Source organism: Daucus carota, chromosome 9 (genome assembly GCF_001625215.2).
Source record: "Daucus carota subsp. sativus chromosome 9, DH1 v3.0, whole genome shotgun sequence".
NCBI classification, from domain to species: Eukaryota; Viridiplantae; Streptophyta; class Magnoliopsida; order Apiales; family Apiaceae; genus Daucus; species Daucus carota.
Genome location: NC_030389.2, coordinates 40,169,543 through 40,188,856, shown reverse-complemented (window position 1 = coordinate 40,188,856; position 19,314 = coordinate 40,169,543). Strand labels below are relative to the sequence as shown.

Below are 19,314 nucleotides of genomic sequence, written 5' to 3'. Positions count from 1 at the left end.
ATCCTCCTCCAATTTCCTTCTCAGCATCATTTCTTGATTGTACATCATTCTTCTTCCTATACAGAGGTACAAAGAACTAAAGCATCTATAATCGGAGTAAAAATCAAACATTCAAACAGGCAGAACTAACATATAGACCAACCAAAGTGAAGATCGAACGCCTTTGTTGAGCTGGACCAAATGGGCTAAAACATGCCGGAAAGTCTTCGATCTCCATGTGCTTCCTGTAGATTCTTACATTAAAACTCGAAACTAATACAAAGTTGAGCCGGATCAAAAGTAGTTCAGGATGAGAAAGGTTGTCATACGTGTCAGGAAGTTTACCATTCTCCTCATAGTTTCTTGAGAGCCAAACATTCTTTTCTTTTGTGGCGTGTAACGGATTGTTATTTTGTATCGAATACCACTATGTTTGTAATATTTCTTAAACTCATTTGAAAAATATTTTCCGCTATTATCTGCCATTAAAGCATTTGAAAAATGTCTCATTTGAATGTCATAATATTTTTCTGAAAAGGTGACCAACAATAAGTAAATTATTTTTTAGTCCAGGAACATAATAAATCTCAAAAAATTTCAATTTTTCCTTTTTTTATTTCAAAATAGTCACGAACTCTTCTTCTTTGATTTTCACGCCTACGACCTCTTGATGAACCTCTAGAAAAAAATTTACTTCTTTCTTTTTAGTTTCTTTATATGAGTAAAAGTCTCTCCCACGAGAACTTGAGCCTCTTCCCTTAAAACTTCTTCCTGCTTGGCGACTACAATCCCCTTCATATTCTTTTCATCGAAGAAGAGTTTTGACTGAAATGTCTAATGACACTTCAATCTTTTTCGTGTTCAATCTTTATTTATAGGCTTGTAACCAACTTGTAAGTTCATCAATGTGTAAGTTCATCAGTGATATTTTGCTTATATCTTTAGATTATTCGATGGCTACAACATTATACTCAAATTTGGAATCTAAAGAATGAAAATTTTTCTCAATGAAATGAACATCATCCATTGTTTCACCATTTCTTTTTGATTGATTAATGATAGAATATATTTTTATATATATGTTATATGATTTTATTTCCATATGATTTTTATATATTTTTATGCTCCCTAAATAACATCTTGTTATTTAGGGAGCATAAAAAGCCAACTTGACCACAGTAAATTAAAATGTCTGATGCGTAAAAGTTAATATGCATTTAAGTTGTGTACGATGTGTACATTGAAATCACAATTCTTCCAATATGAAAATCAAGAGCGAAACTTGAACCCACATCCTTTCATTTCAACCACCAGAAGACATCATACAACAATTGAAAACAACTTGGATGCCACAAGATTATGTTTATCTACCAATATATAATACACCCAGAGAGTAAGGTACTTAAAGAGTAAACCTGGTCCCTTTATGCCTGGGCAGCTATGCCCCTGATCATAGAATTACTATTCTAAAATAATAAAACATACAAAAAAAAAAAATAGAGGTCCGCAAAATTGTACCACCTTTTTTTACTACTATCACAAATAATTCTTAACAGAGATGAGATAACTAATTGGTCCTGATGATGGAACTAATTCTATCCTTAACATTCCCTGTGGACATTTGTACCCACCATTCAGTCCGTCCAAAACATTTACCACAGAATTACGATCCACATTAATGCAAACAAAACCTAATGATTTCAACAGTACAATGTTACCCTTTGGCAGAGAGGCCCTTAAACAACGAAGTTAAAAAGGCACAGAGCATCTAATATAACAGAAAAATCATTGCCAACATAGTTCAGAAAAGATAACAGTGACTTACTTCTTTTAAACTTGAGAGGCCATATCTAGTGTAAGAAGAGGAGAGCAGAAACTGGACTAGTGACCATTTCTCTTTGTCAAGAGCAATAGCAAGAGGTTCCAAGTAACTGTGACAAGTAATCTCATTTCAAGTCCATATAATATTAAAGGCTCCCACTAGAGTTCTATAACTTTATTATTGTCATTGCATATGAATGTACGTATATACATATTATCACTGTTTGGTTGATATGACAGGGAGGTTTCAACATGAATCGTTGTTTAATCAACATTGGTGTTTTGCTTTTTTACACCATATTTTGCGTTCCTATTGGTTCGGATCAAATTAGGAATTGGTGATAGGAACTTAACTATGATGTAGAATCAATACGTGCAAAAATGTGTAGGTTTAAATCATCTCGAAGGACAATAACTTTAAAAATTATATATGTTGACATACTCAGTAGCCAAAAATCCATCTGTCAGCCCGCCAATAAATATAGCTCGCTGTTTATAGTCACCAGTGGTCCAGTTTTGAAGGCAACCTGCATAATATAAAGGAGCTTAAATATTGGTATGCAAACTAAATTAAAGTTAGAACATCAAGGCTTTTCATCAAGTTAAAGGTTTGAGTGCTTCACTATTTATGTGTACTCTGAAACGATGGAAGAATGAAATCCCCAAATGTGGACTGGAAACAGGTAGGAGAAAATCTAGCTACCAGACCTTCCTGGCAGTGATACTCCAGAGTGAAAGCAGGTAATAAACCATTTCCTCGATTATCATATTTATCAAGAGAAAAACATGTTACATACATACTAATCCCTCATAACACCTTAACCATTTACAGATACAGCACCTTAACAAGCTAACGAAACTTTTTTAATGATCCCGAAACTTTAAAAACCAGTGTAACATCATTTCACCTCCCTTCTTTTGATATAACATAATCATAAATGGTCAATTGGGTCATCAGAATTTTTCATCTATCAAACATAAAGCTAACATCTTGCCACTTATTACAACTACAAAAACACATTCGGATCCGATACCCAAGCTCAAATTTCATAACAAATCAATAAACCCTCATCAATCCACTGCAAAAACAATGTCAACTAAACATCAAACACCACATCCAGAATCCAAAATCTGCACAAAACACACACACAAACACACAATAGTGTTTAGACAGACCTGAATGGACTTGGGACCATACTTAAACATAACCCCTTGAAACTGCTTCTTCTTATTAACTGGGCCCGCATTAGTTCCAGTGAATTCTGCTGAATTGTTGGCCATTTTCGGACTAGTAGAAGACTTATCAAAACGACCTCGTACAATGCCTGAAAACCAAGAACCAGCTGTTGAACTAGACCCAGTTGGTGTTGTACTCATTTTAGTGCATAAACATACAACCCCATACCAAATCTAAGAGCAAGTCCTGCATAACATCTTGAGGTTTCTCCAGACACAGTCTGTGGTCATTCCGCTGGTTGTTTGTTCTGTGATCCCCTCAATCATTCATATAGGCATCACATATGTTTTAGTTCAGTGGACATCTCTCGGCTTTGTAGGAGCACCATTAGCAGCTTCAATTTCATTATGGATATATAGATTATCTATCCTATTACTTATAAATAATATAAAACAATGAGTGCCAGTGTGTCTTAGTGATTTAGGTAATTTATTTTCAGTGTCAACTCCAATAGTAATCTCTATATTTGTTCTCCTAAAATTATTTTAATAATAAATTTGAAAGGGAGAAGAGGAAAAGGAGTGAAAAAACAAAGAAAGAAGGAGAGAGATGATTATTTTATTCATAAATATTAAATAAGTAATGACTAGGGATTACTTATAAATAGATAATGGCTAGGAGAATTAAGGTTGTACTAGTGATTTAGGATAACACTAAGGTTGTGCTAGTGATTTAGGATAACACTAGGATAGTTTTGGAGTGATTTTTTTGACATATTACCTAAATGTGAGTTTAGGATAGGTAACTTGTTGGACTTGCTCTAAGTTTCTTTGATTTCCTGTTAGCATCTCATATTTGGACAGATCGATCAAATGCATAGCTTTTTATATGCAGGTCCTCCGTTAAAAACCAACCAAATAAAATTTGAAGAGTTAATTATTAAATAGATTACTTGTTTAGTTTGAATATATATTATATTGCTTAACGATAATTTTTAATTGTGTTTAGATCATCAATTTAAATCAAAATTTAATTCTATTACTTTTAAATTTTTTTATAAATAGAAAAATAAATTATTAAAATTTTTCTGAATAAATATACCTCATATGTCATACTAAATACAAATAAAAATTGAAAGGAAATGAAAGGATTGTGAGATCAGATATGGACCAATGAGTGGACCAATGAGTGGATTTAAATGGGGCCGATGAGATTGAGGTGGGTCAATTTTGGGCTTTTGGACTATGTGGACTGTGGAGTAGTCTAGCATCTATTCTCAATCCCATGTGAATTGAGTGGGGTCAGTATATGTGATATGTTTTTATGGTTTTGTATTTTCTTAGTTTGTAAATAATCATATATAGGCTAAAATATCTTTTTGCCATCGAAGTTTGACACCTTGTCATATAGGTAATAATATTTAGAGTATATTGCACTTTGTAACCCCTAAGTACCTAACTTTAGCTCATTAGCAAATCAGACCCCACACTCTGAAACGTAACAGTTTGTAACCCTAAGTTTCATTTAACTTTCAGTTTGTAACCCTGGCCCACACATCCGTTAAAAACAGCCGTTAACTTTAACGGCTACTTTAAACCAATATACACACTGTTACCTCTTAAACAGTTAAAGTTAACGGCTGTTTTTAACGGATGTGTGGGTTAGGGTTACAAACCGAAAGCTAAATGAAACTTAGGGTTACAAACTGTCACGTTTCAAAGTGTGAAGTCTGATTTGCTAATGAGCCAAAGTCTGGAGTTACAAAGTGCAATATAATATTTATCTCACTATCAAATCATTTTAAGGGTAATTATATGTCACTTGCTTGATGCATCATTTAACCATTTTTGAAAATACTCCGGCTCATTCATTTTTTCTTTATATAGCCCAATCAAAATAACCGTGTACTAACCGAAACTAGAAAACCAAATCATATTGTGCAAATTCAATTTAATCCGGTCCTAATCTCTAGAACTTTGGTCGATTTAATGCGGATCCAATAGACGATATTAAAATCGATTCACTTCGTTTTTATGAAGATATTCGGTATCGATGGTATAGACCGAATATAGTTCTATTCAATTTGGTATTGTTATTCAGTTTGGTGTTTTTTTAACCAAACCTATCAAATGCTCAACCTAGCGTGCATCATCTCCTATTAGTTTTAATGAGTATTTCACATATTTAACAAGAAATATAAATTTTATGCTACCTTTAATAATTAATTATCATTCTTCTCTTCTCATTTAACTTTGATGTGACATTTATAACACATCAATTGTGAGAATATATATTACGTGACAAATATTCTTTTTTGATGTAATGTGTTTTGTTTCCCATTTTATAACATACATGCATTTAAATATTTGACCAACATCTCCACCAGTGCCCTAGCATGACAACTACCTCTTAAACAACTAGTATAAATTCTCACAAAATCGAGCTACTGAAAACTATGGCCCTGGCTAATATTTGCATAAATAATTATTTCACCAAATATATAATACTCCCTCCGTCCCATTTTAGTTGTTACAATTCTATTTTTGTTGGTCAAATTGACTAATCTTTGACCAAAGATTATAAGTCATTCTTTCATTTTTTTAAAAAAAAACTAAAAATTACATCTTAAAGTAGATTAAAAGTTATTTTCGGTGATATTTTTTTTTATTTTTTCACTTGATAAAATATTAATAAATTTGAGTCAAATTTTGGTCAATTTGACCGGCACAAACCCAAAGGTGACAACTAAAATGGGACGGAGGGAGTATTGTTAGTGAAAGATTAATATAATAGTGTAAGGAGGAAGGTTTCAGAAAACATACATTAATAACTCAATCTCGAATCTAGAAAACTAAACCTGAAACATTGATTGGATCTAGAATCTAGAAAACTATCGATCTCCTTAAAATTTTATGGCGAAGTTATATTCGATTAAATGAATCAAACTCTTATTATACCAGAACTAAGCCTGAAGCTATCACTGAGGAGATACTGGAAGATTAAATTAGGAAAAATAAAATTTTATATGTGACTCTAAGTTTCTTCTCACTAATAAAACTGATGAAGTAGTCCTAATTCGATGTCAGACAATGTATTAATAAGAAAAAAAAATTAGGATTTGGTTTGTGCCGCTCACGATCTGGTATAAAACTTAATTACTATTTTTGACACTGAAAAGCACTCAATTATATGAACAAATTGCAAAAATGTGTTAGCAGTGAAGGTGATTCCCCTTGCCATGAGAATTTCTTGTCGGTTTTCGCCATCCTATGCCAGTTTTATTTAAATTATGATTGATCTCTATGAGATCTACTTCTTATTTTGCTTTACTAGCTAGTTCTTTGGGTTATTATAGCTCTTATTCTTGACAATCTCCTAGTTTTTTTGAGGGATGAGGAGCAGTACTCATGCTGAAATCTTTTATCATATGTGAATTGGTTAAGGAATTCAAGAGAAGTGGCAGTACCGTGATTAAATGTTTTCACAGTTGTTTAAATGTTATATGGCTATTGCCTATTAGTTGAAGAAGCATAAGTACTGTTGTTTGCCTTTTTATGAGCTGCTGCATAATTGTTTCCTATTTATAGAAAGTATATATATGTTGGGTTCCGAGGCACAAAACACAGCGGATATGCGTAAATAAACAAAATTTTCGAAACCCAAGAACAGGATCCATGTATAATTATGGGCAGATTATGGAGATAACGAATCATACCTTTCAAAAGCTTGACTTTCACGAACTCAACGGAGATCCTACCTATCACGGTTTGTGTCTACCTCTCGGAAAACACCTCTATGGTATCCACACGAGCACCGACGGATGGACGTACTAGCCTCCTTCTCGACGATCGGAACTGCCTTGCCTCTCTTTGCTGCTAGGGTTTTTCTCACAAAAACGTAATGACCTCCTTCTCCATCATTATGTATTTATAATGACTGATGAGAAGGCCCGTAACAGCAAAGCTCAGCCCTAGTAGGTATAGGATTAAATAATAAAACGAAATTCTATTATTTAATTAATAACTAAGTCATACTTAATTATTATGGGCAAAAGCATTCCCTTTAATTCGAATTTATATTATCTTAATTAAGTCTCACTTAATTATAATAAAATTCAAATAATCATCAGTTAATTTAAATCAATAATTTAAATTAACTTATTCCATTATGTGCTCTATTTGTGTGACCCTATAGGCTATTATTTAATTGGCAATAATTTTATTCTCTAATAAAATTATAAACAATGAGCGGTATCTAGTAATACATCATTGTTACCCAATTAAACAATAATTAAATCGTGATTAGATAAAACCTTTCGTGAATAATGTTTTTCGTGTAATATGATCCCTTTAACCATACATATTATAGATTAAACTCGAGGCATGTATTTAGTCATCCTCTTCAATATTTAATCCGGGTTTACTTGATCCATGAGTAGACTATCAAGACAAATCATTATTTGAGCATGGCCATGCATTTATAGTCTCACTCAATCAAGAGGCCAATAATATCTCTCCTATTTATTAGGAAGGTTAAATCTTTTATCTATCATTCATATTTCTCATACGACTCATGATATACCCGATGTCCACTTTTATCATCACCCGGTCAAAGGTAACTTTGAATGTAGTCAAAGTATATTAATCCTCGCATAGAAATATAATGATTTCAAGTCAAAGGATCTTTACACCATTATCACTGTGAGTCTTTCTTATGACTTTATTAAACATGAAGAATCTCACTGTGGGTCTGTCCAGTACCATGTACTCTTACATGTACCTATGTATTGACTTTAGTATCCCCATACTTATAACCAATGAGATGTGGTTATCTTGTCAAACAACATACTAGTCTATCTATGTATTATTATCGTCCTATATAATAATACTCGACTAGGGACCTTTAAGAATATGATATATGATATAATCTCAAGTTCAAGTCATGTACTTAAACTATATAATGTGTATCATGATTCTAAGGACATTTATTATGCTAACAAGATATCGCAATAATTTAGATCATAATAAATACATTTATTGAATGAACAACTGACATAAATGTTTAAACGAATAATGTATTGCCTCTAGGGCACCTACATTAACAATCTCCCACTTGCACTAGAGCCAATCACCCATATATCTAATACCCATGGAACTAGTGTGACCATCGTGCTTCTGTTGCGACAAGCCTTTGGTCAGTGGGTCTGCAATGTTATCATTTGTATGCACTTTACATATGTGTATATCACCCCTTTCATTAATCTCTCGAATAAGGTGAAATCTCCTGAGTATATGTTTGGCCTGGGAGTGAGATCTAGGTTCTTTAGCCGGTGCAATGGCTCCATTGTTATCGTAGTATAGATCAATGGGATCTGCGATCGATGGAACCACTCCCAAATCAGAAATGAACTTTCGAATCCATACGGCCTCCTTAGCTGCTTCACAAGCTGCAATGTACTCAGCCTCTATTGTAGAATCAGCTACTGTTTCTTGCTTTGAACTCTTCCAGCTTACAGCACCTTCGTTTAGACAAAACACAAAACCAGACTGTGATACAGTATCATCTCTGTCTGTTTGGAAACTTGCATCGGTGTAACCTTTTACAAAGAGTTTCTCCTCTTCTCCATACACCAAGAATGAATCTTTAGTTCTTTTCAGGTACTTAAGAATATTCTTGACTGCTGTCCAGTGACCTTCACCTGGATTAGACTGGTATCTGCTCGTCATGCTCAAAGCATACGAGACATCTGGGCGAGTACATACCATTGCATACATGATAGATCCTATTGCTGAAGCATATGGAACTTTATTCATGCGGTCCTTCTCATCCAATGATTTCGGACACTGGTCCTTAGAGATCGCTATCCCTTGAGACACGGGGACATATCCCTTTTTTGCATTTTGCATTCCAAAACGATGCAAAACCTTATCAATGTATGTGCTCTGACTTAGACCGATCATTCTGCTAGATCTATCTCTATAGATCCTCATTCCTAGAATGTAGGAAGCATCTCCTGAGTCTTTCATAGAGAAATTACTCCCTAACCAAGTCTTAACAGCCTTTAGAGAAGGTATGTCATTCCCCATTAGTAGTATGTCATCAACATACAGTACTATGAATGCCACATGGCTCCCACTAACCTTCTTGTAAACACATGGTTCATCTTCGTTTTGAACAAAGCCATATTATGTGACTATTTCATCAAAACGAATATTCCATCTCCTAGAGGATTGCTTCAATCCATATATGGATCGACGCAATTTACATACCTTGCCAACATTCTTTGGATCGACAAAACCCTCAGGTTGTGTCATGTACACATCCTCTTCAAGGCTTCCATTAAGGAAGGCTGTTTTGACATCCATTTGCCAGATTTCATAATCATGGAATGCTGCAATGGCAAGCAAAATCCTTATAGACTTGACCATAGCCACTGGTGAGAAAGTTTCATCATAGTCAATACCATGAATTTGTTTGAAACCTTTTGCAACCAGCCTAGCTTTGTAGGTCTGAACATTTCCATCCATGTCTCTTTTCTTCTTAAAAACCCATCTGCACCCTATGGGTTTTACCCCTTCAGGTGGATCAACCAAGGTCCATACTTGGTTTTCATACATGGAATCTATCTCGGATTTCATGGCTTCAAGCCATCTCTTAGAGTCTGGACTGTTCATAGTATCTTGGTATGCGAGAGGCTCATCTTCATCTATGAGCATCAAATCACCACACTGAGTCAAGAGAAATCCATATCTCTCTGGCTCGTGGCGAATTCTACCAGATCTACGAACAACCTGTGTTTGTTGAGCATTATCATTACTCTGCTCTTGTTCCACTTCAGGTTCAATGCTATTTTGTGGTTCTCGATCTTCATCGAGATCTATAGTTCTCCCACTGTTTCTTTTCGAAACAAAATGTCTTTCCATGAAGACAGCATCTCGAGCAATAAACACTTTCTGCTCAGAAGGACTATAAAAATAATACGCCTTTGTTTCATTAGGGTATCCCACAAAAATGCACTCTTCGGATTTAGGTCCAAGCTTGTCAGATGCTTGACGTTTCACAAACGCCTTACATCCCCAAACTTTCATAAAGTTCATGCCAGACCGTTTCTCCTTCCATATCTCATATGGAGTCTTTTGAACCTTCTTAGTAGGAACACAGTTTAGTGTGAAAGCCGCTGTTTCTAGAGCGTAACCCCAGAAACTTATTGGAAGATCTGCATGACTCATCATCGACCGCACCATGTCCAACAAGGTGCGATTTCTCCTCTCTGAAACTCCATTCCATTGAGGTGTGCCTGGCGGAGTGAGTTGTGATACAATACCACATTCTTTCAAATATTCTTTAAATTCGGTGCTTAAGTATTCACCCCCACGATCGGATCGTAAGATCTTAATATTTGCACCTCCGCCAATTTGCTTCTCTACTTCAACCTTGTATTCTTTAAATTTTTCAAAAGAATCGGATTTGTTCTTCAATTCATAAGATATACATATCCATATCTACTGAAATCATCAGTAAATGTTATGAAGTAGTAGTAGCCTCCTCTAGCCATCACACGCATTGGGCCACATACATCACTATGTATTAGCTCCAGACGTTTAGTGGCCCTTTGACCCTTACCAGTGAAAGGGGCTTTAGTCATCTTACCAAGCAAACAAGATTCGCATTCTTGGTATGATTCAAAATCAAACTTATCCAAGTATCCATCTTTATGTAATTTGGATATGCGTTTCTCATTTATGTGGCCGAGACGACAATGCCAGAGGTATGTTTGATTTGAGTCATTCATTTTAAGTCGTTTGTTTTCTATGTTACAGACATGATTATCTAAATCAAGAACATATAAACCATTAAATAAACGCGCAACACCATAGGTTAAATCGTTTAAGGCAAAAGAGCAACTGCTGTTCCTTATTGTAAACGAAAAACCAGCTTTCTTGTCCAAACAAGAAACAGAAATAATGTTTCTGCGAATCGCAGGCACGTAATAACAATCATCCAGTTCTAAAACAAGCCCAGAGGGCATAGATAAATAATAAGTCCCTACAGCTAAAGCAGCAACTTTTGCTCCATTGCCTACTCTTAGGTCCACTTCTCCCTTAGCCAAAGTCCTACTTCTCTGCAAGCCCTGCACATTTATACAAATGTGAGAAGCACATCCAGTATCAAATACCCAAGATGTAGAAGTAGACAAATTGACTTCTATAACATAAATACCTGATCCAGAAATCTGAACTGACTTCGTTTTCTTCAGATCCTCCAAATAAGTTGGACAGTTTCTCTTCCAGTGACCAGCTTTCTTGCAGTAGTGACATTCACCCTTGGCAACACCACCTTTAGGCTTTAAAGCCTGTTTGGGACCAGACTTTGGCTTGGGTGCAGAATTAGATCCAATCTTCTTCTTACCCTTCCACTTGCCTTTCCTTTATTGCCCACCATCAGTATGGGAGCAGGTTCAGCTATTTTCATGTTGGTCTCATATGTTCTCAACATATGCAACAATTCAGTAGGTGTTTTGTCAAATTCATTCATATTGTAGTTCACAACAAACTGAGTGAATTTGTTGTTCAAAGAATTCATGATTAGATCAATACCAGTTTCCGGACTAATCGGGAAACCCAAAGTTTCAAGGTACTCAAGGTAACCAATCATCTTCAGAACATGTGGGCCAACTGGTTCACTTGCCACTTGTTTGTAATTACTCGTGTTGAACCTTTCTTGACGAGTTTGGCTTGCAAACATGCTTTGCAAGTGCTCATTGATAGTATATGCATCCATATGCACATGCTGTCTTTGAAGCTCAGCACTCATAGTTGCCAACATGAGACATGCAACATCATTTGCATCATTCTCATCCCTTGTGTGTGCTGCTCGTTCATCAGCAGTAGCACCCTCAGGGAGGGGGCCTGGAGGAGGAATATCAATGACATGAAGCTTGCGCTCCTGCCTGAGGACAATCCTCAAATTCCTCTGCCAGTCTAGGAAGTTGTTTCCTCCTGTCAATTTTTCCTTCTCAAGGACTGATCGTACGGATAGTGTGTTTGTGTTGTTTGCCATTATTCAGTATCTACAATAATAAAAGTGCAAAATAAATATTAGATTGTCTGAGTTAAATATTTATGTGCATATGATATATTCATAATATATCTCCCACTATTTTTATCAAATTAATAGCCCTAACTATTAATTCGGAAAGTATATCCCATAAATCTTTCTAGTGGGCCAAGATCCATATTTCGTCATGTCTAAAGTCAACCACTGGTAGTCCTTAAAACATGATTATTTAGGTAGACAACAGTTGTCAATTATATCATATATAATTCTTGGATAGTTTGGTGAACAACAATTGATCTTATCTATCTAATAGATTTTTAACCAAACTCTATGCTTCTAAGTTCATGATAGTTGAATATAACCGTTTATATTCACCTTACTATTATAACTTAGTTAAGTTAGACCCAATGATACAACGTCCGAATATAACCGTTTATATTCGTCGCATTTCACCATGATAGATAGGAGTCCCCTGCCACTGACAGCCCTTCCCCGTATCGATCTAGGATTTAATGAGTGTTCATTCATTGGAAAGCATCTGATTAAAACTTAATATTTTACTTAGGGATTTTTAATTAAGAACGATCATGATCCCATCATAAAGAGATTCTCAATTTTTCCTTGAATTAAATATTTCAAATTAATACTCTTTGATTGGTTGAAAACCCGACTTGAGGTGTTGGCACAACGGCTATACTTAAAAACCCCAAATCCGACGGAATCTTCCTCTCATTGAATACCGAAAATCCATAATTAATTCCGTGTTTCATAAACACAAGAATCTCATGATCGTCGTAATTTTAAAATCTTAAATCGTTACAGATTTTATCTTGTTTAGCAGGCATGGCATGGGTGTCGTATCTAATACATTCATCCTTAATCTAATTAAGCATGCATAATTATCACTACTGTACACATACATTCATCACATGGCATATATATGTAAAGTGCAATAAAGTAAATGTGTTTGGCTATGGGCCCCATCCTATGTGATCTTTATCAAGCTCATGGTAAAGATCAAGGTCATCTAATGTGGTGATGGAAATAAATAAAACTACTTATTACATAAGTCTTCTTCCTTGATTAGACTTCTTGTATGTCTCAACTTCTTCTTTGTTGGGACTCTTTGTATGTCTCAACTTCTTCTTTGTTGGGACTCCTTGTATGTCTCAACTTCTTCTTTGTTGGGACACCTTGTATGTCTCAACTTCTTGTTTGTTGGGACACCTCCATGGAATCTTCAATTACATCACATGATTGAAAAAACAAAACTAATCTAATGAACTTACAAGATAACTCGAGTTACATTCGAGATTTATGATTACAAAGATTGACGACATGCAAGTCGTATTTAAAACCAAAACCATTACACTAAGGTCGAAGGGCCATAACCAAACACCATGCTCAATTAACACTTAATAACATGTTAAATCATATACTCAGATAATACCATATCATATACATCATGATCCAAGCACAAAAATCAAATAACGCAAAAATCAGAAAAATCAGAATCAAATCTGATAACATTAAATCGCTGATTACAGGCTCTAAATGGCGTCAAACGCCTTACAGACGCGTCGGTGATGGCTTTAGCCATCAGTTTTGTTCAGACGATCGTTTCCAGTCAGAAACGGGTTTTCGTCTGCGAAAAACGGACACCAGAAACAAATTTCACCAAATCTGCAGCATCTAATTCAGAATTCATATCGAATACGATTCTCATATCAAGAACAAACATAAATCATGTATATATCAGTATATATACAGATCATAATAAGATCATCATATCATTCATATATCATAACTGTTATCATGGCAGATTCATCACACATGCATACTTGTAAAATACAGTAAACACGTAACCAAATCAGCCCCTTATACAACCTCGCTCTGATACCATTGTTGGGTTCCGAGGCACAAAACGCAGCGGATATGCGTAAATAAACAAAATTTTCGAAACCCAAGAACAGGATCCATGTATAATTATGGGCAGATTATGGCACTACAACAAAAACACCATTAGACAACACTGATCAGACAACGCACGGTGAAAAAAGCGTTGTTTGGAATTAAGACACAACATTTTCTTTTCGTCCTCGAAAAACTATTGTCTAACATCTACGCCCTACAACGGTTAAAAAAATGTTGTCTAGTAAATTCAATTAGACAACGTTTTCTTAACTGTGGTATTGTGTAATGATGCATGTTAGACAATTGTTTTAAGAGCTGATGTGTGAAGGAACCTCAGACAATAGTTCAAGAAACCGTTGTATTAATCAGACAACGGTTTTATTTGTTGTGTTGTTTACAAGGATTTCAAACAAGGGTTTTATATAGTGTTGTGTGACTGGAAAGCTAACATACAAGTCTTTTTGTTAGCATCGTAACATGGCCTTACAGACAAGCCTTTAACAAATAAAATGTTGTCTGACTAAATGACTTTTAAGAAACAAACAACAGTTTGTTCAGTAAAAGTGTTGTTATTAGACTTTAAAGACAAGCTTTGTTTTGTTTAGCGTTATGTGAATGGTTATCAGACAAGCCTCTTTTGACAAAAACGCTTGTCTGATTTGCCACCATTGGAAAAAAAAAAGCAGAAAAACAGAGCAAACCATCCTGAAAACAGAGGCACACCAACAAATCTGACTAAAAACAGAGCCAACCAACAGAGAAAAAAACAAGGAAACTAACTTACATCCTAAAAGTTTGTTTAGTTCATCACCAAACTAAAAATCAATTTAAATTACATCATGAAAGTTGAATTAGTTCATCTACATCTCGCATGTAGCTAGTCGTGTCCTCCTCGTCTAAATCAACATCCGGGAAATTCGGCACAAAGCACTCATTCTCAAGTTCTACTTCCACGGATCCCTCATTTTCTTCATCATTGTCCTCATAATAGTTTTTCTCGGGTAATTTCAACACCACGGACCATAGTTTATCAAGAGGATCATCTATGTAACATACTTGCTTAACGTGTTTCGCTAGCACAAATGGATCATTAAAAAACCCCAACTTATTCAAATTAACCAAAGTATAACCCAAGTCATCTACCTTAGTCCCTCTATTCATATCAATCCAATTACAACGAAAAATAGGGATCCTAAAGTTGTTGTAGTCTAACTCCCATATACCTATTATCACTCCATAAAATGTAGGTGAGGCATGCTCAACAATTTGATCTTTACCCTGCACAACCATGGTATCGGCTTGAACACACACGCCACTGCACTGAACATTACGTGTACCATCACGAGCTTTGGTGCTAAAGGTAATCCCATCCATTTTGTAACCATTGTATGTAGGGACATCCTTATTGGGCCCATCTGCGAGCCATCTTATTTCTTTTGATATCTCCTTTTCGTCAAGCAAATCTGAAGCAATCTGCCAAAGATAGCATAAAAGTTATAAAATGACTTTTGTGATAGTTTTAAAAATGCACAAAAATGTTATAAAGTGCACATAATACCTTTGCTCTAAACCATTCTAGGAATGTCTCATTTTGCTTATTCTTTAGCCACATTTCATTATTTTCATTTGCCGGATATTTAGTCATCAAAAATGACATGTGTTCACTGCATAATTAAAAGAGACTATGTAATGATAACATAATGATGTATAATATCAGGATTAAGAAGAAAATTAAGAAATGACTTACTTAAAATATGGCCCAACCGCAGCCGTATTTTGTAAAACACATAAATGGGCTAAATGCAAATCATTGTCGCTCGGAGTTATAACTGATGCACCAGATAATGGCCTACAAAAGGCATCCTTCCTATGCCTACCATTTTTTGGTAACCCAACTGTCGCTTCCTCATGGTTCACCAAACACTCAACAGCTTCTTCTGCAACATAGGCCTCGGCAATGCAACCTTCTGCACGAGCCCGATTCCTTATATATCCTTTAAATGTCTTCATGTATCTCTCAAAAGGATACATCCATCTAAGAAAAATTGGTCCACAAAGCTCTACTTCTCGTACAAGATGGACCGAGAGATGAAACATAATATCAAACAAGGAAGGGGGGAAGTATTTTTCAAGTTGGCACAAAGTTTCCACCAGCTGGGATTGCATTTTCTCCAACTTATCAACCTCAATAACTTTACTGCAAATTGCCTTAAAAAAAAGACAGAATCTAATGACAGTGTTTCTGACCTGTTTTTGCAGTGACGACCGTATCGCAATTGGGAGCAAGTGATGCAAGATCATATGGCAGTCGTGAGATTTCATTCCAGTAAGTCGAAGAGTTTCCATTGAAACTAAACTTCTAATATTTGAACAGAAGCCATCAGGCAACTTCATGCCTAGAAATGATGAGCAAACTACTTTTTTTTCCGAATGAGTTAAATTCCAAGATGCCAATGGTAACTTCTCCTTTTTCCCGGGAGTTTTTGGCCTTAGCTCCGTTCTTATTCCCATTTCAGCCATGTCTAGCCGAACAGATTCCTTGTCTTTTGTCTTCTTGGGTATATTAAGCATAGTACCAAGTAAAGCTTCGCAAATATTTTTCTCAATGTGCATAACATCGAGAACATGTCTAACCGGCAAAAACTTCCAATACTCAAGTTCAAAAAATATAGAAACCTTCTTAAAAATAGGTCGAACATCACCTTTTTTGAATCGAGGTTGGCGTTGTGTCTTACCAAAGACATGACTCTTTAAATGTTTTGTTCTCTCAAGCACCTCCTCCCCGGTTAATGGAATTGGGGCAGTTCCCTTTTCCACTGTGTTATCAAAATCTTCTTTCTTCCTTCGATATGGATGTGCACGGGGCAACCACCTCCGATGCCTCATGACCACGCACTTACAGTTATTAGCCAACCTCGTTGCTTTTGTTCCATCAACGCAAACAGGACACGCATTATACCCTTTTACAATGTTCCCTGACAAGTTACCATAGGCTGGATTGTCACTAATTGTCCATAATAAAATGCCTCGCAGCAAGAAATACTCCCTCTTGTATGCGTCATAAACTTGTTTTCCAGTCCATAGATTTTGTAAATCTTCAATGAGCGGCTGAAGGAACACATCAATATCATTGCCAGTTTCCTTTGGTCCGGATATCAATAAACATAGCATAATATACTTCCTCTTCATACAAAGCCATGGTGGGAGATTGTAGATTGACATTAAAACTGGCCAACATGAATAATAAATATTTGTGCTGTAAAAGGGATTGAACCCATCTGAAGATAAAGCTAAGCGGAGGTTTCTAGAATCTGAAGAAAACTCTGGCCACTTACTGTCGACTTCCTTCCATGTCTTTGAATCCGCTGGATGTCTCAATTTACCATCATTTATTCTCTCCGTGTCATGCCAAGTCAAATCCTTGGCTGTTTGTGCAGAACTGAATAAAGTCCTCAAACGTGGTATCAACGGAAAATACCATAAAACTTTTGCCGGAACCCCTTCTAATTCTTCTCCTTTTTTGTTCAACTTCCATCTAGAGGCTTGACAAACACGACAACGTGTCTCATCTTCATCCTTTTCTCCACGATACAATAAACAATCATTTGGACATACGTGAATTTTTTCATACTCCATTCCTAAAGCGCACAAGCTTTTTTTTGCTTCACTAAATGAAGAAGGGAAGGTGTTGCCTTCCGGGAGCATAGAACCAACCAACAATAGAAGTTCAGAGAAGCAACCATCTGATACTTGGTGTTTCGCTTTCAAGTTATATAACTTTACCAAAGCCTTCATCTTTGTAAATCCCTCACACCCCGGATAAAGTGGTTCATGTTCAGATTGAACATGGTTAAATGCATCAGCGGAATCAAAAGAAATATCATCATCAATATCATCATTTTCTGGTTGGATCGGGATTTGGTCCACAGACTCTGAACTAGCTGTGTCTTCTGCAGGAGACTTGCTTTCGGTATTTAACTCTCCATGCCATATCCAATGAGTGTAGGTCTGATCTATACCATTTTGAAAAAGATGGCACCTCACTGTTTGAGCTCTCCATGACTTACTATGTGCACATTTTAAACATGGACAACTGATTTTATTTTCATCACAGCCGTTCTCAAATGCAAATAACAATAATTCATCTACTCCTCTTTCAAATTCCTTTGTTCTTCTATCAGCCATCAACCAAGACCTGTCAATCTTGTAAAATAATTTAATCTATTTAGTTATTTATCTTGCATAACAGCCTCAATAGCAAAAAAAATACACACATAGCAAAACATCAAAACACACATGGAGAGATAGAGTGCTTTAATACCTAATTCCAATGTACTAACTTAATTAAGCAAATTAAAACAAATTAAGTCTGAACCCCCAAATCCCCAAATATTAGTAAGAACCCTAATTTCAAATTTGATAAAATTGAAGAGGTAGAGTGTTGTAATACCTTCAACTCGGCAAGAATGAGCTTCAACCAGAGAGAATAGATGAGGTAGAGTGTTCAAATCGGAGATGATGAGTTCCAGACACGATGAGTTCAAATCGGAGATGATGAGTTCAAATCGGAGATGAGGAGGTAGAGTGTTTAATTAGAGATGAGATAGAAGAGTGAAAACTTTTCAATGATAGATGAGAATTAACGATGGGTCATGGAAGACGAGAGCTCAAACAAAGATCTGGATAATGCATTCAATGAAATGTTGGCTTCGGACAAAGATATATATCCCGACAAAGATGTTATCAAATTTATGTGTTATCAAATTAATTACGTGCACAATTTATGTGTTAAAGTTCAGACAAGCATTTTTATAGTAATAAAACCACTGTCTAAATGAACTGTGGACAACACTTTTTAAAGACAACGTTGTAGAAAGAGACTTCCGACAACGTTAATTATGAAACAACCGTTGTATGAATAAGACAACGGTTCTAACTTCAAAAACCGTTATCTGTACCTAGCATGTACAATACTTTTTAGGAGAAACGGTTGTCTGACACGTCGTTATTTTTAACACTCCATTTTAACTTTTTACAAACACGTCATGTTTTATCTCGTTAGTAGTTAAATTAACGAGTGTCCCACGAATCACATATGATAGATATGTTACGATCCAGTTCGGGTTCTTCGTTATACATGGTACATGTTGTTAATTTTGACAATCCAATACTTGATTAATATCACTGACACGACATTGTTTTTAATAATCAATTTTGTCTTTTTACAAACACGTCATGTTTTATCTCGTTAGTAGTTAAATTAACGAGTGTCCCACGAATCACATATGATAGATATGTTACGATCCAGTTCGGGTTCTTCGTTATACATGGTACATGTTGTTAATTTTGACAATCCAATACTTCAT

General features: G+C 35.6%; 2 protein-coding genes across 2 annotated transcripts in view; both read right to left on the bottom strand.

Moving 5' to 3' along the window:
• Positions 1-3,377, bottom strand: part of LOC108202628 (hypothetical protein) — a 161,239-nt gene extending 157,862 nt beyond the window's left edge. Inside the window, exon 1 of the transcript XR_010287241.1 lies at positions 2,977-3,377. The gene's annotated coding sequence lies outside the window, so the exon portion shown is untranslated. The remainder of the gene's footprint in view (positions 1-2,976) is intronic.
• An 11,408-nt stretch (positions 3,378-14,785) lies between these two features.
• Positions 14,786-18,133, bottom strand: LOC108201627 (uncharacterized). Its single transcript, XM_017369914.2, has 3 exons — positions 15,696-18,133; positions 15,507-15,612; positions 14,786-15,421 (listed from the first exon to the last, which is right to left on the bottom strand). Exons 1-3 carry the CDS (start codon positions 18,131-18,133, stop codon positions 14,786-14,788), a joined length of 3,180 nt encoding a protein of 1,059 aa, XP_017225403.2.
• Between the last annotated feature and the right edge of the window lie 1,181 nt (positions 18,134-19,314).